Source organism: Gordionus sp. m RMFG-2023, chromosome 1 (assembly GCF_954871325.1).
Source record: "Gordionus sp. m RMFG-2023 chromosome 1, tfGorSpeb1-WG-v2, whole genome shotgun sequence".
Taxonomy (NCBI): Eukaryota; Metazoa; Nematomorpha; class Gordioida; order Chordodea; family Parachordodidae; genus Gordionus; species Gordionus sp. m RMFG-2023.
Window position 1 is genome coordinate 83,809,591 of NC_088775.1, and position 22,540 is coordinate 83,832,130.

Sequence of the window (22,540 nt, forward strand, 5' to 3'; positions counted from 1 at the left end):
TATCCTAACTAGATTAACACAATAGGTTAGTTTTGTTCTTAAGTATTTCCGAAGTTAACAAGAATAAGCTTAAATAATGTTTTGAAGAAGAAATGGAAACTGGAAAAGAATTTCTTAAACTTTAAAACTGTGATTGGATCTCGCGGAGAACTAGAGAACAATATTTAATTAGCAAATAGAAAATAAAAGCAGGGGAATTATCAAATATAAATAATTTAATAAAGGTATATGAAAAACACATATTGTGATTATACTATGAATGAATTAAGATAAAAATGTCATATTCTATCAGAAGACGTAATCTGCAGGATTTAGATGTCCTACACTTTTGGGAAAAAAGGGAGGAACAAATTACCGCAATCTTTCCATGCTAGCCAATAAACATTCTTGTTTTGACAACGGCACATCTATCTTTTCCCTACTGGGTTAACGTTTAATTCCAAGAGAACCTCGGTATATTTGAATGAAATTATTTGTATTCATGATAACTTTAAAATTACAAAATTGAATTATAATTTATTTTATTTCAATAAAGAATACAATATAGTTTATTAATTTAATTATTAATTTTTTAGCCTTTCTTGAAAAAAATCAATTAGCATTTTATGAAAAGTAATAATTTAATGTATACTTTTAGCAAAAAAAATCTCTAGTTGCACCAATACACTCGGCTCAATGACGGCTCTAGTGCTGCTCTCTGCTTGCTGCCTATCGGGACTCAGGACTAATATTAACAATTCGGTTCAAGAGATTTTGATCACGTATAAGGGATGTTATTTATACTAAAGTATTTTAATAATAAATAAAATATATAATGAAATTCTCTGTAAAAATTTGTTATATGCAAAAATTTATTTATATATTTATTTTTAACATAAAGATGTTTGGGGAGCGAAATTTTTTTCTTTCTACACCGAATGGATATTAATTTCAGAATAATGCTTTCAGTGGCTTATTAATCATAAATTTGGCAAAATTTTCGTTGCAAATATTTTTTTCATTTATAATGGTCATACACTAATAAAGCAAAAAATATGTGACAAATTTTAAAAATGGGGTATAGGGCCGAAGTCTCGAAAAAAATTTTAACCCCCCCCCCCCTCTCCGTAGATAAATCTTCACTACGCCACTGCTCGAGACAATCTTACAACATTATTGATATCAACTTCTTGATAACTCAACTTAACTCATATCTACTTAGATAGCAGTTCTCTAGCGAGGAAAATGGACTAATTAGCCTTGATTGTCAATCTTGTAAGGAATAATTTGACACTATTCCTGTAAATCGATTTTTCAACTCCCACGCCAGAGCTTACTTTGATTACATTAATGAGTGTCTTACAAAGTTTCTTCATTTCAGGAGTTTTACAGATGTGACTCATCAAACCCCGTCCATGAACCTGCACATAAGCCTTAAATAAAGAGATATATTCACTTACAATAGGTGCTTGATAACAAATGCAATTATATGCTTTTCAGTTTTTTTTAGTAAAAGGATAAGCGAACCCCCAATTTAAAACCAAAATATATTTTTTAATTGTGGATTCATATTCTAAGTAGATTGAATATGAAGAAGTTGATGGGTTAACGAACCAAGATTGTCATCAAAGTATTACAAAAATTATAAAATCATTATGTTAGATAGGGTCCGGCCTTTATAAGTAGACATTTTTGTACTTCGCTACAAATAAAACATGTGCTGGTTCCACCATATCATTCTAGCTCAATGGTCAGGATGATAGGATAGTAGCCATAGTGAAAAATTGGATTAAAAAGTTCAAACAAGAAAAATGTGATGTTTGGATGACCCATTTATATTATAATAATTCGAGGAACAGTGAAAGTGTAAGGCGTGCTGAATTATTTTTGGGTCGAAAGACCAAAGTGCCCTTGGATTTTTTAAAACCAAAAGGCAGTGCTATTATATTACCATGTGAAAGAATAAACATAAAAAATTTCCAGTGGAACAAATTATATGGGTTCGTTTATTCGATAATAAGAATAAAAAAATGATGATAAGGCAATATAATAGAAAATGTGGTATGAAATTGAATCGCATACCGTAGCTTTCGAGAAGGGAGCCACTGAGATTCATCAATGACCATATTAAGAGACAAGAATAATAATAAGTGTGTAAATATTATTAAATATAAAAACCAATAACATTAATTTTAATTTTACATTTTTTTTTAACGGTGATCCATTTTGAATTGTACGATGTTTGACTGTGTATTGACCATGTAAATCTATTTATGTGTGAATAAAATTAATAAGGAAAAAATTGTTAATTTGACTATGAGGGTAAATTTATTTGGCTAGTGGGACCTCATTTGGTTAAATTCTATTACACATTATGTATTGAAAATATGATAAAAAATATGTTCTTTCTCAGTGAATTTAAAAGTGTAATGTGATTTGGTATTTAATATAAATCGGTGAGATCTTATCGATTTACCATGTGTTGCACGATCATTTAATATACCCCTCCACATATCTTGTTTTAAAATTTATTTTCCTTAAAAATTTTAATTCATATCCCCTCGAAATTAAATGTTTTAAAAATAATATATATACCGCAAGGATTGTCTATTTTTCTCAAAAAATATATATGCCTACTCAAAAGTATATTGTGAATTCGTATTATCTGCATTATCTTACATGATTAATAAAGTTATTCTTTCATATTAAAAAATTTTTTTATATAGCTATTTTTATAAAAAAAATTACATGCTAACTATTCTTATGAATTTATTTATTTACTAGCTATTAAAAAATAATATGAGTATTTAGATTAGAGATCTGCAAAGTTAGGCCCGGCCCGAGTCCGGTCAATTCTATTTAAGATAATCGGGGCCGGGCCTGGCCGGGCCTAATATTTAAAAAAAATTCGGGCCGGGTCGGGTCGGACCTTGGATATTTTTTTAAATATATCTAAATTTATCAATTTTATATTGAATTTTTTATGTAAAATAAAAATATTTGATTTTATTTATTGAAACTTAATTACATATAACATATGTCTTTTATTTTGAGTAATTATAAAGATTAATTTCTATATTTAAATAAATTCGGGCAGGGCTTGGTCGGTAAATTTTTTTAAAAAAATTTAGGGTTCGGGCCAGACCGGCAAAACTTTTAAAAAAATTTCGGATTCGGGCCGGGCCGGCAAAACTTTTCTAAAAAAAATTTTGGGCTGGCCGGGCTTGAAAAATTAGGCCCGATGCAGATCACTTTTTTAGATATTTTTATAAAAAAAATTTATATGCTAACTTTTATGAATTAGCTATATATACACATTATAAATAAAATTCAAAGTGAATAAAATTTAATATTTATGTAAATATACCTAATATAAATCAATTATAAAATAGGGGATGCTAATATTTTAGTGAAAACTATAAGACAAAAGTAGAATTCGAGAATTCAGATGAAGAATTATAACCCACGAGGGCTTATTGAAAGATAAACATAAACACTGGACATATGTATAGGGGGCATGTCGTAAACTGTCAATAATAATGTTTTAACAAATACACTTTTTAATCATTAGATATCAATCAAAGATTGTAAAATTTTGATTGGACATAATGTATTAGGATTATTATTAATATTTACTTAATAGTAAAAAAAAAATATAGCACTTTTTGATTTTTAGCGTAATTTTGTAAGAAATATTATTTTGTTTACAATTAATTGAGAAATTAGCATTATGATAAAAATGAGTAATAAAATAGTAAGTATCGGCTTTTTAGGGTTTGCCTTCAGTTATATTCTGTCATGTAGGAAATATTAAAAAATTTAAAAAGAATATATTTTTATTTCAATTCTATTTCATTTTCAAATATTCACAGTTTAAAACTTATATTATAGGATGAAAAATAAATCAAAAATTAATATACATATCTCTAGAGAAATTCTTTGATTAAGGTACTTTAGGATACCCAGTGATTGTTATTAGCTATTTACGTAAAGTTTTTAAAAATAAGATCGCTTTTTGGCCAAAGTTCTCTAATGTGGTAATAACGAAGTGTAAAAAAAAATAAGTTTTATAATTGGAAATATCTGTTGTTTGGATGATTTGGGCAGCCTTAATGAATGTGTATTGTGCTATTTTGCAAACGCATCTATGCAAGTATAATCTCATACCAAAGATTACCCACTCGACCAAGGCGTAAGAGTGATATCGTCTGGTCTTTTATTATCAGATATTTAGTTCGATTGTTGGAAGGAAAGGTGGCTGACACTAGCGCCATTAGATTGTTAATTGCAGAGTGGCGGGATTCTTTCCCTAAAAAAATTTGTAGAGTAAGAAGTGACCCTCTACTGTGAACCGAAGTTGCAAAGAATGTATGAGCGTAGTGTGACAATATAGGAGTTAAGGAGTCCTAATGATATTCCGAGTTCTTCAGGAGATGTATATAAAAAATTTATTTTTTTTTCGTGAAATCATTTTTTTCATTTTTCAAAATTTTATGGTTTTTATATTTCCATTTTACGATTTAAAATATTTCATACAAATTAATTTTTTACTTGTAAATTATGTATCTGCAGGGTCACCAGGAGAGGGGGTGGAGGCGCAGGGGCTCTAGCCCCCCCCCCTTCAATTTTGAATTTTTTTTAAATATCAAATGTAATTTTGAAAATATTTTTTCAAATGGATTGTAAAGGCTAGTGAGATCCTGTGTATCTTTATAATATGGAGTTTTAAAAAAAATCATGTTATGTGTCATTATTTCTTAATGATCATGTATAATTTCAAACAATTTTTCCAGTGAACTTTAGAACTACTATAATTTTTATAGATTTTTTTTTATGAATTATCTTATAAATTAGAAAATACACAAATTGTTTAAAATTTTATAGGGTAGGTGTTTTTATCTCGCTTATAATAAGGTTTTGTTTATTAACTGGAAAAACTGATTGATAAATTAATAAGTACTGATCAGGCATTACATATTGGCAGACCCAAATATTCAGTGCTTTCATATTTTTGCTATTGGAGGCCAATCTCGGAAATGACTTCTTATTTTTCCATTTCGTGTTTCTTCTATTATCAAAGTGGTTGAAGCACTAGAGTGTACTACATATTTTTTTATTAAAAATTTGATTTAATTTTATGTCTATAAATATTGTTTGTTCATAGATTTTAAGTATTTTTTTCGAGTACTTTATAAATAGATAAATAAATGTGTGAGATGATTTTATAGAAATAATTGAGGAAGCTTTTTCAAATAGCACGAGTTTCTCGTAGTTTAACTATCAATTTTTATATTTATATGTTTTTATAGCAATTAACTATATTTTAAATTTCTAATATTTATAGCTATATTTTTGCACCTCTTAAAGGCTATATATCATATTGTTGTACTTTTTATAAAATTTAGCCTCTATTTCACATCCCACAAGATGAATATTTTTAAAAAAAGTAGAGGCGTTATTTAGTAAAAAAATAATGTTTAACATCCACTTTTTGAATGATCGACAAGTCTGAAGTCGATTAGAAATTTTATCAAAAGATCTGTTATAAATAGGAAACAATTTTAAGGATTACCTGTAACAGTTCTAAGTTCCAACGACTTTAAAATTAATATTAAACCGTCTACCCAATCAAATATTCAATTTTTTAATTTAATATGACATAAAACTATATAAATATATAAAATAATGGTCATAATATTTTAAAATTTTATAAATAAATTGTCTTATTTTAAAAAAATATAGGTATAATGCAATGTATATAAGGTAAAAAAATATATATTTCGTTTTTTTTACTAAACTTTTTAGCATTTTTAAGGAAAATATCTAATAAAAAAATTATATTAAAAATATTTTTTACAAGCATATAGTCGTGATTGGAATAAAAATAATTTTATATATATATAAAAATGGTGGGGGGAGGTGTTGCGAATTTAATTATTATAAGAAATGACATTTATTTGAATATAATTTGAATTTTTTATACATTTATTTGAATTTTTTATATTTATAATAAATAAAAAACTTGCTTAAAAAATTGATTAAGGAATAAAAATTACAATGATTAAGAAAAAAATTTCAAATAATATTTTTCTGCTTTTGTACAATTTTATAATTTCTATTTCCAAAAAAGAAATAAAAAAAAATGTCTTTTATGTATAAATAATAAATCCAATAAGAATAACTCGGTAAAGAAAATAAATCAGAAAAATGAAAAAGATCTTTTCATATAGGTTCGGATTTTTGCTTTATTTCAATCTTCTGAACTGTCATACCGGGATTCATCTGGATAGCTTCTTGGATGGCTTCCGCCAAAGCCTTATTAAAAGGAAAATAAAATTAGAATTTCAAACTCTAAAATAATCGTGGTCATATTAATATTTTTCCTAAAAATATTGGGCCGTTAGGACTAATTTTAAATATATAATTCAATTTTGTGAAATAAATTGATATATTTTTAAAAAAATTGCAAGAGATATTTAAATAAATTTAGGCCAGAGAAACGAATAATTTTTTAATTTTGGAAAATCGCTCAAACTGAGCCTGGCCAGACAATTTAAAAAATTTAGGACCGGGTAAAATTAGGCCCGATGTAGACCACCAATGTCGATTTTGATTTATTCCGCTTAAGAATCTTAATTTTTGCGAGTCTCCCAGTAAATTTATACATATGTTCTTAAATTTTCGGTTGATTATAAGCAAGCAGCTTATTATGTTTAACGTAATACATTTTTAAAAAAGATTTTTTATTTAAAGATCAAAATAATTTAATAAGAATAAAAACAACTTCATCGTGATCTAAGGGGCTTCCTTCACTTTGAATAGTGATTTTCTGCTCAACTTTAGTTTCTACGACACCATCTTGAACGGTTTTTTGCTTTTCGAGGAATATAGGGAGAAAAAGAAAGATGATAAAAAATCTTAATTAACAACTACTAAACTAAGAATCATTTTTGACAGGAGATTACCCCTGGATTAACAGTTAGCGCCACTTCGTGGCGATGTATACAAAAATGAATGTAAAATTATTATATTTATATCATATTTTGTATGCTTCGCCGTGAATTCGGGGTAATATATTTTAAAATACATATAATAAATTAATCGAATGCCTAGCACCCTAAGCAAAATTTTATATAAAACAAATTTTACCGTGATTGTTTCTACGGTTCTGCTCTTAGAACTAACGGATGCTGAAGAATCGTCATTCCTAACATGGCTATTCGCGAGGTCTTGTGTCGTTGGGTTATAACCATTTACTTTAGAAATCGAGCGTCTTTCCCTATTAATATTTGAAGAACGGGTGGGGGGAATGTGGGGGGGGGGGGTAATAGAATTAAATACACGCAATCTTTTTTTTTAAAATATATATTTTTATTGTCAATCAATTGCTACATTTAAATTATCATCTAAAAATTAAACTTAGATCCGTTTATGCTAGAGACAAATTTTATAAAGCCAATAACCGTATAAATTTATTAAATATATTTTAACATCATTTATAAAATGTTTCAATTATACTCCCATGATTTAATCTATTTTTCATCCGCCATTTTGAAATCGATTATTATAAAAATATCGACGAAGTTATTTTTTTAAAAAATCGATATTATTTCTGATTCAATATATAGCATCACGAAGAGTCAATTTATTGCCAATTTTAAATTAATTCGTGCAAGGGGAAAAGTTTAACAATTTTATAGGCGTTTGAACCTTGAGGGATCCGTCACAGGAATGAAAGAAGATGTAGAAGTAACGTTTGTCCTGATAGGATGGGCTTGAATGACCAGGGGCCCTTGATTGAAAGGTATACGAGTTGTAATGTTTTGCCTAGTAGGGTCAACCCTAAAGCTTTCGGTGGCTATGACGTAAGGGTGAGTCTATTAAAAGGGAGTAAGGGAAATATTATTTAAAAAAAACAAGTTAGACTTGATTTATAGTGATCCGATCTGACACGATTTAACAGGTGATTGAAGATCAACTTTCCTTTATTAAAATCAATAATTCTTAGCTAAAATAAAATCAATATTAATAAAAGAAAAATCGATCACATAAACATATTTTTAAAAATCGATCAGCTGATAGGTGGTCGAATCCCACTATGAATTCAAATATAAAATGTATTTGTCACCAACTAAATTGTCAATCGCGTTATTTTTAAGGATAAGGCCAATCAATCCTGACAGATAAAAATGTACCATGTTTTTTTTAAAATAGTTTTTCCAATGTTCTTATTCTGTAATTTAAAAAAAACTTTGTTGTTCCTTTTTAAAATAGTTTTTAATTTTGTTTATTTTTATACCGTTTTATCTCCTCCCATAACCAATTTTTGGGTTTTGTAAACAGTTTGTTTGACTTGATGTTCTTTCTTGGTGGTGGTTACACTACGAGTAGGTTCCCATTTCCCGCTAAATTATTTTTTAAAATAATTATTGGTTAAATTAATTCAATGAATAATTTAAGAGTGATGCTGAAAATATTCAAAATTTGAGAGATCTCTGTTAATTGTTTCCGTAACCTCATTTTAAAAAAAACTAGTTTGCTTGAAGCAACAAAATGTTTATTTTAAAATTGTAAATATTTTTTCTTCATTTTATTTAGTACAAAACATTTATATAGGAAGTAGTGATGTTAAGGTAACTAGTTACACTAGTTACATTTTGGCTAAAAAATAACTGTAACTAGTTATATTTTTAAAATTGTAACTAGTAACTGTAACTAGTTATAATTTTTGAAATGTAACTGCCTAAAGTAACTAGTTACTTTTAACGATATATTCAAATAATTAATTTTATTTTTAATATTTGTGATAAATTAATTTTAAATTAAATTTATTAATTTAATATTTTGTGAAAATGTCTGATTGTTATAATTTCCCGTTCAAATTGATTTTCTTTTCTTAAATTGTTACATTGCTGCTGGGCTTCATAATTTTGTAAGGAAATTCAAGTAATTTAATAAATTTTAATATTATATTTATTTACAAATGTAGCACAATATATTTTTTTCCGTCAAGTAACAAGCATTGGAACTTCATATCATATGTAATAAAAAAAATTTTTTAGTATAAGGAAAAACAAAGACAGATTATTTTAGAATTTAATATTAAATTATTAATCATTACTTACAAGAACCATGTCTAACAAAAGCATAAGAACATGACTCAAATTTAAAAAAATGATTGCTTTCTGAAATTTATTTTTTGGTCTAGCCTGAATTTTATTTATATTCAAATTATATATAAAATAGACACATTTTAGAACTGTATGTTTCACTCTAATTGATTATTCTATTCCTAATTTAGATAGTGCTATTTATATTTATCTCCTAGATGGAAGAAACAGAATACAATATGGATATGGATTCTGAGTCAGATGAAGAAATTATACTTTCTCCTACAATAATTGCAAAAAAAAATGACCTTCCTTGGCCAAGTTTTGAAAAATATTTTGAATACCACAAGGCTGGTAATAATACTAATATTATTGTCAAATGCCTCTTATGCCTACCATATAAAAAGTATATTGCAGCATCTAAGTCATCCACAGCTAATTTATGGAAACATATCTCTGTAAGTTTATATAAATTGTATTAATATTATATAGAATAATTAAATGAATTAACTTTATAACAATAATTAATATTAATTAAATATTTATATATATAAAACATATATCTATAGAGAAAGCATCCTAACCAATCCGTAAATATAAAACAAACCATAGATAATAAAAAAAACAATTCAGCCACATCAAGTAAGTTAAAACAAACTAAACTTGACTTTGGTGGAAAATCAAATTTTAAAGGTATCAGCAAAGATAAATTTGATTCACAAATTATTAAATATATAATAAATGGAAATCACCCATATACAACCTGTGATGATGAAGATTTTGTTGAGCTGATAAACACCCTGCAACCTAATATGAAGATTATATGCAGACAAACCTTAACCTCAAGAATATCAAAATATTTTGTTCAAATGAAAGATATTCTAATAGAAAAATTGTTAGAGCCTAATTATGTTTGTACAACAGCTGACTGCTGGACAGCATTTAATCGGTAAATATTATTTTTTACTAAAGTGCACAATACATTTGGTTATCTTTTGTTATATTAATAATAGCTCCTATATTGGTATAACAGTGCATTGGATTGATGTGGAGAAATTGGAAAGGCGTTCAGCTATTCTAGCCTGCCAAAGACTACAAGGTAGGCATACATATGATGTGATCAGCAAAGCCTTAACTGCTGTTTTTAAGGAGTTCCATATCCAAAATAAAAATATCTGCACAATAACGGATAATGCTAGCAACTTTTCAAAGGCGTTTAGGTATGCCTAACTAATTTACTTTATAAATTATTTCTCTTAGAGTATTTAGCTGCCCATCTATTATAATGGAGGAAGATTCTGTTTCTGATATTGAATATATCTCAATAGAAGATATAATGTCTTCTTCTGGGCTCTCCAGTTATGATATTAATGACTTCGACTACCTTCCCAAGCATCGAAGATGTTCTTGCCATACATTAAACTTAGTGGCAACACAAGATGCCAACAAGTTACTTTTAAACAATGAGGGGTATAGGAAAGTTTATAACTTAGCTATATCTAAATGCCAACGTTTGTGGAACCTCCAAAATAAATCTGGGCCATCTGCCGAACTTATTTTAAAAAAATTACATTCTCAACTCCCATATCCCGTTATAACAAGGTGGGGTTCCTTTTATAAATCCCTGGCCAAAATATTATCGTTCTTAAATCAAGTGCCTGTGGAATTTGATTCATTATGTGATGAATTAAAATTGTGTAGATTCACATCAGATGATCGTGATTTTATAAAAGAATATTGTAGTGTAAATTTAAATTAAAGTCTTATAAAAATTTACAATTTAAAAATTAGATTATGCGACCAGTGTCCAAAGCCATTGATATTCTTGAAGGTGAAAAGTACATGTATCTGGGTTATTATACCCCAACAATAACACAAATAATTATATGTATGGCAGATGTGCAGGTATTAAAATATTGTCAACCTCTAAAGGATACTATATTAGCTAGTATTGAAAAAAGGTAACTTAAATCAAATAATTATTTATAAATTAATAATATCATGTTATAGGTTTAATAATCTTTATGATAATGACAACATCATTGCTTCAATTCTTCACCCTTTATTTAAAACTGACTGGCCTTGGATTAGGCAAGAAAGGAATAAAGCAAAAAAGGAGGAAATTTTAAATTTAATAAATACCTTAATACCTCAGAGTGAATCCCAGACGAATGAATCATGCTCAAAACCAACATCACTTGATGTAGTTGGATTTTTTGACCTAAAGTGCCAAAATATTCTGGATAATGAACTTATAGAAAACTTTATCAAATCTAATAACAACACGTTTTCTTTATATAACGATTTTCCAAAGTTAAAATTACTCTTTATTAAATATAATGTTGTTCTAACATCAAGTGCTCCCGTAGAGCGCTTGTTCAGTCTAGGTAAGCTCATATTTGGAGATAAACGAGCACGTCTTCTAGATAATAACTTTGAAATTAATTTGTTGTTAAAAGCAAATAAACATTTATTAGATTCTAATTTTTATGAAAAATAAATGTTTTTTTTTCAATGCAAATATATATTTTTGTATTCGATGTAAATATTCAATTTTGTGATATTTTTTATATAAATAAATTGTATATTATTTAATAACTGATTATACTTTGTTTTTTTTTATATTAAATAAATGTCAATAAATAAATAATGCGCATATGAATGATGTATAAAGTAAGTAACTAGTTACTTTTGAAAATAACTGTAACTAATAACTAGTTACTTTTGTAAAAATGAAACTAGTAACTGTAACTAGTTATGTTTTTGCCAATGTAACTAGTAACTGTAACTAGTAACTGTAACTAGTTATGTTTCAAAAGTAACTTTTAACATCACTAATAGGAAGGGTAAAAAAATGGCAGGGCAGTTATTTTAATTCATAGACGGAGCCATTGTTTATATGGATCGAACCAGTTTTCACTCTTTCTGTAGTATTATTACATAATATCAATTATGGTTAAATTGTCTTTATTAAATAATATTCAAATTAGTTTAATATAAAACTACGTTCTTTATAACAATTTTAAATTTACAAACTTTATTACATTTTGCGGCTATATTATTTTATATAAAAAGACTTGAATTTAGATGATCATTACTGATAGTTAAATAAATACAATTATATGAAAACCCTCACATCCCAATGCCACTACTGATCTAATTCTATATTTTTTCTTTCTAACTCGTATACAAAAAAAATCTAAACGGGCTAACCCATGCAGACTCTCTAATAAATAAGGTATCGAGAAGTCTCAATTAGTTAAATAAATTTAAATTTTACGTTTATTATAACAAAAAAAATAATTACCCTTTTTCAGATTCGACGTTTTTGTTAGCGAAATTTTCGTTTTCGGCGTTGTAATGAATGGGTGGTAAGTCGGCTACTCTGATATCGTCAACAAACTATTCGAAGTTTATTTAAAAAATTATATAGATCAATATTTAAGAATGGTGTTATTAAATCAACATATTTTGTATACTTAGACGAAAATTCGCGCTATGCAGTACTTAAAAATTAGAAGAAAATTTAAGAAACATTCTTTTTTTATAGATTCGCTAAGAAGGAATTAAAAGCAGAAAATTGACGGAATTCCTATATTTAAAGCCATAATCAAGCTAATCTAGTTATTTTAGGCCTTTCTCCCCTTTTTTCAAGGTTGATCGTAAATGTTTTTATTTATGACTTCTTTAGGAATGCAATAATTATAAATATAAGAGAACTTTGAAATAATTTAAAATCTGATTTATAAATAAAATGTATCCTTAAAAAATAATAATATTCGGATATATTTTGAACGTTCTAGAATGCTCCGAAAGAACCGGAACTTATATCAGCTCAACTGGAACCTTAATGTGGCTCAAAAAAATCCGAATTTCTTAATTATTATTGGTGAAAGGGGTGACAAACCTCCGGTCCTGCGAAATCATCACTATCGTAATCGTCGTCTGACCTATAGCCTATCTCCAGTTTTCTTTCAAACAAATTTCCATTGTTTCTTAAAGTAGAAACCCGAAGACTCCCAAGTTTTGATTCCTTGGACATTATATCAAGGGGGTTTAAACTTTCGTCCCCGACAAATTCCAAATTTGTAGCGTTTTGAAAGCTGTGTCGCTTGGAAACGACCGGGGGATTTTCTTGTGGCAAAAAATTTCGAGGCGACGAAAAGGGTATTTGGTCGATACCGTAGGCGTTTGTACTATTTTTAGATAAGTTAGGGGAATAGGAAAAATAATTTTCGCCTTCTTTCCCTTCCCTTAATTCCTCTACAATACATCCAACTCTATTATAGTTGGGGTTGTCATAATTTTCGGTGGTCTCGACACCGCCTGACATGAAAGAGTGGGTCTTCAAAGGAATGGGTGGCGCTTTCCTGGAAGGAGTTGGAGGTGGACTTTTGCTTCCCGCGAGTAGCTTGACAGAAGGAGAGTCCGAAGTGTAGGAACTTCGTCTAGCTATTATAGGAGCTGTTATAGAAATCGTAGGAGTTACCGGAATCTCTTGTTGAAAGTTTGTTGTTATAAGTTCCTTAATATATATTATAAAGTATGAATAGCAGTGGCTTTAACTACGGACAGAAGGGGAGTAACCGAATTGTTTAAAAGTGTTTTTAATCCCTCTGCTTTCATATATATTACAAAATATTCATTAGACGAATCTTTCTAAAAAAATATAACGTTTCCCACTTAAAAAATAAATTGATAATTGAGTTGGATCATCTTTAGATTTAATAATTCAGCTATTACTTGACACATATCACAAATTATTTTTTTAACTGTTAAGAGATTATATTATTTATATATTATTGAATAACTACTTTATTTTCCTTAACTTAAAACAATAACCAGTTTTATATTTTATTTAACTTAAGCTTTTTATAAGAATCATTCAAATTCTTATTATTTTAAGTTTAAAAAAAAAATTTTTTATACAACAATGTTTACTTTATTTTTATTTTTATTATTCTAATTTTTATTATTTATAAGAAATGAATAATTATTCATTCTATACATTTTATTTATTTTTTTAATAAAATTTTCATTTGATATTATTCAATAAAGTTTATTGCAAAATTCCGTTTAGTTGCAATTCCGCCTGGTTGTTTATTAACATTCATTTTATAGAAGTGGAATTCGACATATTTTCTAATTTTTTCAACTATGAATAATTCTTGATTCTTCTGCTTGCTAAACTCCTCTCTTTTTTTTACTGATTTCTCGTATGTTTATGATCAAGATTATTAGTTAGCCATTTTAGGGCATTAATTATGTTCCCTACTTTGCCCTGTCAATTAATTATATTTGTTCGTTCCAAAATTATACAGTTATTTTTGGATGCAGGATTTTAAGTTGATATATCGTTCTACAATGTGGCCCCTATAAATCTTCAAAAAAAAAATCATTTTCCCAGATATTCCTTTCATATGATGCTGAATAGTTAAGGTATCCAGATGTTGAAGCATTCAGGAACTATAATTATCAGAGACCTGCAGGCCCGGCCCTAAGCTAAAAAAATTTTTTTTAAATATATCCGGGCCAGGCCGGGCCTAAGATTGTTAAACCCGGGCCGGGCCTTAATATTTTTTATAAAAATTTTTACATTATGAGTTAATAATTATAAGATTATATTATATTAGTTATGATTCATATAATATTGGGTGATGGTTAACACACCTAACACCCACAGATCGATCTAATAATTAATTTCCTGCAAATTTATTCAAAGTATTAATATATTTTTTTATAATTCATATCTAAATTTTTACAACATATTTTACCAAAACAATCAAATAAAAGGAATATCTTAAATAAGCCACAATATTCAAGTATTAATAATATATTTTTTATAATTCATATCTAAATTTTTAGAATATTTACCAAAATAATCTGATAAAGGAATATCATGGCACAAAATACTAATGATATAATTAATAAAATTAAAATTAATATTTATTCTTTTAGAAATAAAAATAATAATTTAAAATCTGAAATATGGGCTAAATTTAACATCATCATAGATGAAAATAAAAAAAAACATTGGCTACGTACAATGTAAGAAGTGTTAAAGTATATTATCTTATAATTATAAACATGGTATATCACATCTAAAAAGACATAAATGTGATGGTAAATCCATGAAAATTAATAATTTATTTTTACACCTGAAAAACCAACCTATAAATGTAATATAAAATATTTAAAAATTATAAAATAAATTATATTAATATTGTGCAATTAGATTTTTCAAAATACTATTTATTATACATGCATTTTTTTAAATAGCGATTTATTTTTATTTTATAAATTAAATAAAATAAAATATATAATATTCTCAAAATATTTTCCATTTTTATAAATTAAATATTAGTTTTATTTTTTTAAATGCAATATAAAATATAGTATATGCTCAAAATATTATTACCATTTTTATGAATATTAGTTTTATTTTTATAAATGCAAAAAATATAGTATATGCTCAAAATATCCATTTTTATAAATAACAGTTTTATAATTTTTATAAATTCAATATAATATTCTCAAAATATTAGCTTTTTTCTTGTATTTTTTAAATAATAAGCGATAATACTCGCTGAAAAATATGGTAAAATACCTCATAGGTGAATTTTTGTATATACCAGGTCGAATATAATTTTAAAAAATTCCGAGCCGGGCCTGAAATTTTTTTTAAAAAAATATCCGGGCCGGGCCTTAAATCTTTAAATCCGGGCCGGGCCGGGCCGTAAAAAAATTTTTTAAAAATTTCCGGGCCGGGGCGGGCCTAAAAAATTTAAAACCGGGCCGGGCCGTGCAAATGGTGCCTCTGCAGGTCTCTGATAATTATTATCGATAATATATTTTAAACAGGAAAAAAAATTGGAGGGTGCTGCACACCTTTGTCGCGAGAAGAGCAGTGACTGATCAGTTTTGAAGTGTGTGAAATGTTTTTATAAACAAGCAATTTCTCCGAAATCATCAAAAAAAAATTTCATCAAATATAATATATATTTTTTTTATTAGTTTGAAAATCTACCATATGAGAAAAATAAATGAACAATCCCAGAGCATTAGGGATGCTGGATAATATTTTAATATGGGAAATATTATATACCATTTTTTTAATAAAAAGTTTGCCTCCTGAAATGTAATTATGTTATGACAAATAGAGTAATAAATGTTTATATTATATTAACTCTTATAAATTTATCGAGATTTATATAGATTTGACAATTCGTACTAAAATTGTCGAGATATTGTCAGTCCATTTTAAAAAAAAGTTAACCTTTTTAGGGCTCGTTTCGTGAATAGATTCAATTTTTGGTAGGTTAGATTTATGAGAAGAACTCTTGCTCCTCCCTTTTTTAGAGGATGGAATTTTTGAGAGATTTTTTGAATCCTCTTTAGAAGAGTGTTTTCTGTCATCTTTCGTGTTCTTTGTATCAATTTTATCCTTACGACCGCTGGTAGAAAAGCCTGTTATAAGAATTTATATATAATTCATAAAGTAATTAACGATTGATTTTTTTGTATATAGATATGATTCAAATTCAAATTTATCTTAAATTAAGAAGAGTTTTTTGAGGGGTTGTTAATTTTAGGCAGATAGGGCAATCTATTACTAAAAATATTTTACACCATAGCATATTTATAAATAAACTGAGATCATTTATTATCGTAATAAAAAAATTATTCTTTTATTTTTCTGATAGGATCCCAATTATACTTTAAACCACAACCGTTAAAACAGAGGGACAATTTTTATCAATGCATAACATTAGTTATTATAGGTATACCGTTACCATTTTTTGGAGGCCGATCCGATCCAATATTAAATCGATATCAGCCTATTACCGATTCAATAATCTGATTTTGCATTCGGCAAACATGCTAATCGTTTTAATTTTTAATGCTTACATCTACTAAACTCATATACTTTTTAATAATATAATCTATAATTTAAACAATAACAATAAGTCATTTAAATATATTATAATGATCAATTATACTTTATATTCATGAATCTAAAAGTATATATTTTTATTGATAAATCTCTTATTTATATAATAGAATTAATCTATTTACATTAATACGTAATAAACAAATATATTTTGAAATTTGAAACTAAATTAAAAAATTAAGACGCCATTTTATCGGAAATTTTAAAATATAAGCCGATAACCGATATTTTTAAAAAAGATGAAAAATCGGCGATATTCGATCAAAAATATCGGTGCATCTCTATTGTTTACTAATATGTTTCTTAGAAAATGCCAAAAATTAAAAGATACAAAATATATTACTATAGCCCATATAAAACAAAATATCTAACCCAATCTAGAAAATAGTCCCTGATTGGTGGGGCCTTTATCCTTCTTAGATGTGGCTTTGAATGCGTCCATTCCACTTTTTATGTTCTGTTGTTTAGGTTCAATATTTTTGGGCTCTTGCTTGGTGATGGTCGTGGCATGTTTATGCTTGTGGTGATGATGATGATGATGCTGCTGCTTATCGTCCGGAATTGGAGAATGAGTGACGTCTAAATAAATATGTTAAAAAAGCGTTATATTTGAGTTTGAACACAATTTTGGACTATCTTCTGAGGAAAATCCCTTTTACCAATTTTTAATAAGTAATAGTAGAGGATAAATTATCATAATCCGATGTGCTGGCTAAAGAAGTGGCGCATCTCTGATCATAACTGAAGGCCGTGCTAAGGCTAGACCGAAAGATAAGCAAAAGGGGAGATCCTTCAATGGACTGAAATGTTATGGACAAAAAGGCTCAGACAAGTACCACATAAAAAAAATAACTCGATTTTCAAAAAAAAATATTAAATGCTTCTTAAAAATGTGAAGATTATACCTTTTTCAAGTATTAAGTTAAATTTCTAAAATTTAGGTATTTTTGCCGTGGACATTTCTAATAAAAATTATAAAAGATCAGAAAACCTTTATGGTAAATATAGAAAAGAGATGACTCTTCCAAAATCTTCTACGTTAAATTATAACGCATCGACCAATGTGGTCATAATTTTTTATGTATGAAATTTAAAAAAGAAAAATTACCGTGTTAAGGCGTGATTTCTTAATATTAAAAATATCTTATTTCCTGCTAGTGGCCAAATGGTACGTTTTAGAAGTTACCGTGCTTTTGGGAAAAATTAAATTAAGTTGGCATAGTGTCGTTATGTATACATTGACAAAAATAGATTGTGCTGTGAATGAAAGAGTAATGAGATAACATGAAATGATATCTAAGGATGATTCGTATTATTTACAGCGCTATAACCTATGTTAAACTAAAACAAAATAGTCTTTAAATTTCGCTCTTTGGAAGAAGGAGATAGAAAAATAATTAAGTATTGGGGGGGGGGAATTTGGTAACAATAAAAATAAGATCTTTTTTACAAAAGAAATTTTTATGCCGTTTAGATTCGATATTTAAAATTTTGTAAATTAATTCTTTTTCTTCTAGCTTACAATATGGATGGATGAAGATAATTAGCTATAAGAGGAGGAAGCAACTGGTATACAAGTGTAAACCTCTATAAAGAAAATAGAAGGTAAATTGTTACCATTAAAAATTAGAAAATTTTCTTTTTCCTAATAAATTGATTAAATTTTTGTTAAAATAAATATATAACTTAAAATTTCTCTACTGCCATGTTCATGATGGTGTCTGTCAGGCTTAGAACATTTTTCGGGCCGACAAGAACTAGTAGTGGTATTGACTAAACTAGTGTTCGGATCTGGTTTTTGGTATTTAATCGTTTGGACCACCAAGGCCTCCTTTTCAACGACGAGGTATTCGGGACCAACAGGTGTGTTTTTATTAACTTTGGAAGTTTCGGTATTTTGGGGATCATGTTGTTTAAAGTTTTTGGTAGGGGAAGGGTTGCTGGAGGCTTGAGATAAATGCGATAAATTAGGTGAAGAAAGCATATTTTGAAGCTTATCCTCCCACTTGGGCACGTAATCCGTGATGGGTTGTTGTTGTTGGGGGGATGTAAATGGTTTTCTATTTTTTGCTGGCGATGTAAGTAAATTATTGTTAGGGGAGGAACCTTGTGCTACTCTCCTCAGGGATAATTCATCTTCATGTTGTAGAACTAAATATAACATATATAATTATGTTAGATAAAAAATTTGGCACTTCCTTTAATTTAAAAAAAATCAAGTCAATCAAATCTATTAGTGCAAGCTAACCATTATTCTGTGGTGAATTGGTGACGTGGATGGGAACATTCCTCTTTGGTGATGTGGAAAAAGAGTCCTGTCTAGGGTCGAAGGGAGAACCATTTTGGGTACCCCCTCTGGGAATAGACATTAACACTGGAGACTTTTGAACGGTTTCAAAATCCCGCTTACTCAACAGCAAAGGAGGGGACGATGGAGAAGCGGAACCGATCATTTCCTCAGCGATACCGCCTGTTTTTTGATGGCGATCATTGCAGATGATTATGGGATCATTTTTGTTAAAATTTTGCTGCTGTTGAGCTAAAAATGCAGGATCCTGCAGTTGATTATTTAATAATAAGGTGATATCGGAATTATCCGTTTTGTAATCGATATTTTTGTTGTCCACCAGCAAATGTGAGATGAATGATGAATGACTAGAGGGGGAACGGGCTTCCTTTTTGGATAGAGACGAAGATTTTTCAACCCTCTTAGATTTATTAACATTCTTGACCTCTGGTGACTTTATCTTGATTTTTTTTAATAAGTATATTTCAATTGAGAATTGGAAGAGAATTAACTGACTTTAAACTGTCTTTATAGCAGATACCTACAAACCCATTAAATCCTGACTGAGCTTAAATACTAAATACAAATCCAGATTGGATAGAATTAATTTAAAAGGATGGATGATTTAAATATATATTTGTTTTATCATTTTCTTTTGAAACAGAATTAGGTACCAAGTTAAATAAAATTAAATAAGTTAGGACGGCTATGAAATAAAATATAGTTCTTACTTATCAGCTAACATGATTTTAAAAAAAGTAAATGGTTTTCCCTTAAATTTGATTATTGAATGGAATTAGATCCATACAATATCAAAGCGACAAAATATAGTTAAAACAACGTTGATAAAAACCTTATCACTCTTGGACTTGTCCTTGGAATCCTTCCTTTTTCTATTGCCACCCTCGGCCATAAAGACGGACATCTTATTATACCCTTCACCGCTTTGATTGATACTATTCTTTGTAATGGTATCGACCGCGTGACCTTTAATTAAAAAATATATATGTTAATATATTATTTTTATTATTGGCAAGTAAAAAAAAATTTTTTAATATTAGTATATAAACCTTGACAATAATCAGCCGAAATATCAGCAGCTTCCCCGGTTTGAAAATGGTGATGGCACATCCTATGTTTGCATTGGCCACACCTATCCTCTTTTGTATGGGTTATGGGGTTCTTCTTTTCCCAAAAATTAAATCCGCTAAATGAGTGTTTCTTGGGCATATTTTGAGGAAGGCTGGAGTGATCAAGACCATTTACATCATGGTGATTGGCAGGGTATTCTTCGTGGTGATCAGTAGAATATTCATTGTGGTGATTTGCATATTTATCATGGTGATTAGTAGGATAATCATGGTCATGATTAAACTTAGCTTCAGAATTATTTACGGGAACGTTGTTAACTCGTTCTGTAGATGTGATAGGGTAATTTTTATTATAACTATTGTTAGTATCATTCATATAAGTGTCATTATGAGCGCGCTGAATGTCGAAGATAGGCGGCGGAAAGCGTTCGAGATATTTTTCCCTGGGATCTAATGAGTCTTGGGGAGTCCTGGATTCCAGATAATTTATGAGTTTATTTTAATACATAAATAAGGGAAATTTTGGATGATGATCGTATTTTTCTAACAAATATTTTTTATTCATAAAATAGTTATCAGCCCAAAAAATTATCACCATCTATAAAATAACTTCCTGAAATTAAATAAAAAACCTTCCAATAACCTTAAAAACAAGTTTTAAGCACAAAATTATCCTTTCAAACTTCGGCCTTAAAAATCTCTCAGGCGACTCATTCTCAAGCCATCTAGGGAAGAAAGCGCACATAATATCCCTCTATAATCTGCACCATTTGATAGGTCATATTACTCAATTTTTTTTAACTGGTCTTATTTCAGGTTGCTGAATTTTTTTGAACTTCTAAAACATTTTTTTATAGCTGATGAAAAATATTATAACTTGTTTGTAATCCCTGTATTTAATAATATATTTATACCCCAGGATTTATTCATTTAAATTATAGATGTACCCTCTATATATACCAACTCTCCTATACATACTCTCAAAAGTACATTTGTTCAAATCAGAATTCAGACAAAAGAAAGGAGCATTTAACTAAAAACCCTGAAGAACCATAATGTATGTAAGATATACACCATATTGTGCCAGATCCGGTGCTAACAGAAAAGCTGAATATATCTCTAATTTAAATGAAAATTGTTTTTATAGATATGGTTACTTAATTTAACGAATATAAAATATTCACAAAATATTATATTACAACTGTTTTTCAAAATAAAAGAAAAAGATATATTTATATGAAATTCTAAGTAAAATATTTGAATAAAAAAAATATATTATCCTCGCAACGTGAAGTTACTTAAATTGAATAATTAAGTAAGAAAAATCAAAATGTTCTGTATCAAATTATTCAAATAAGTTCTTATAAATGTATGAAGAAAATTAAAATGTAATTTAAAAATGCCATCCAATGACATAATATAAATATTTCTATTATATAACAGTTTTAATATAAAAAAATGGATCCTCTCTCTATCCATGTTATATATATAATTTACCTAACTACGTTGTGTCCAGTATTCATATCTGAATTTATGCTATTCTTGATGTTATCAAGATTAGATTCCAAGCTACGCCTAGAAGCACCAGCCAAAACTTGCTTGTAAAAGTCTCTCTCGTTTCCCGTTTCAGTATCCCTTTACAATAATATATTTAAAAAAAATTAGTACGAAAGGGAAAAAAATGAACGTTACATTAAATACAATATTTTTTTAGTGCTTTTGAGAATAATTTAATAGTTGTTAAAATGATTTTTATAGTAAGGTTACCCTTAGATAAATATTAAATAATCGTTATTATATTGCTATAAAAAAATTTTAGAAGAAAAACTTGAAAAAAAAATCAGCAACCTGAAATGAGACCAGTTTAAAAAAATTGGGTAATATAGCCTATCAAAGCGTAAAGATTATAGAGGGATATTATGTGCGATTTCTTCCCTGGGTGCTTTGAGAATGAGTCGTCTGAAAGATTTTTTAAAAGGCCGAAGATAGAATGGAAGAAAAATTCTGCGCTCAAAACTTGTTTTTTTAAGATTGTTGGATGTTTTTTATAGACAGTGGTAATTTTTTGGGCTGCTAACTATTATATGAATATAAAAAATTTGTTAACATTAAAATAACTCAT

The 22,540-nt window shown here is 28.0% G+C and overlaps 1 protein-coding gene across 4 annotated transcripts in view; it reads right to left on the bottom strand.

Moving 5' to 3' along the window:
* Positions 1–5,710: 5,710 nt before the first annotated feature.
* Positions 5,711–22,540, bottom strand: part of LOC135922040 (uncharacterized) — a 43,656-nt gene continuing 26,826 nt past the window's right edge. For 2 of the 4 annotated variants that reach the window (XM_065456450.1, XM_065456449.1), the window contains exons 13-26: positions 21,916–22,053; positions 20,398–20,888; positions 20,181–20,314; positions 19,289–19,787; positions 18,727–19,191; positions 17,413–17,619; positions 16,366–16,556; positions 12,997–13,614; positions 12,397–12,491; positions 8,279–8,384; positions 7,690–7,856; positions 7,129–7,258; positions 6,764–6,853; positions 5,712–6,294 (exon numbers count right to left, since the gene is read on the bottom strand). In XM_065456450.1, coding sequence (XP_065312522.1) covers positions 6,202–6,294; positions 6,764–6,853; positions 7,129–7,258; positions 7,690–7,856; positions 8,279–8,384; positions 12,397–12,491; positions 12,997–13,614; positions 16,366–16,556; positions 17,413–17,619; positions 18,727–19,191; positions 19,289–19,787; positions 20,181–20,314; positions 20,398–20,888; positions 21,916–22,053 — 3,424 coding nt within the window. In that variant the 3' untranslated portion in view covers positions 5,712–6,201. Of the gene's footprint in view, positions 6,295–6,763; positions 6,854–7,128; positions 7,259–7,689; positions 7,857–8,278; positions 8,385–12,396; positions 12,492–12,996; positions 13,615–16,365; positions 16,557–17,412; positions 17,620–18,726; positions 19,192–19,288; positions 19,788–20,180; positions 20,315–20,397; positions 20,889–21,915; positions 22,054–22,540 lie in introns of all 4 variants that reach the window. The other 2 variants (XM_065456451.1, XM_065456452.1) reach the window with 2 other exon arrangements.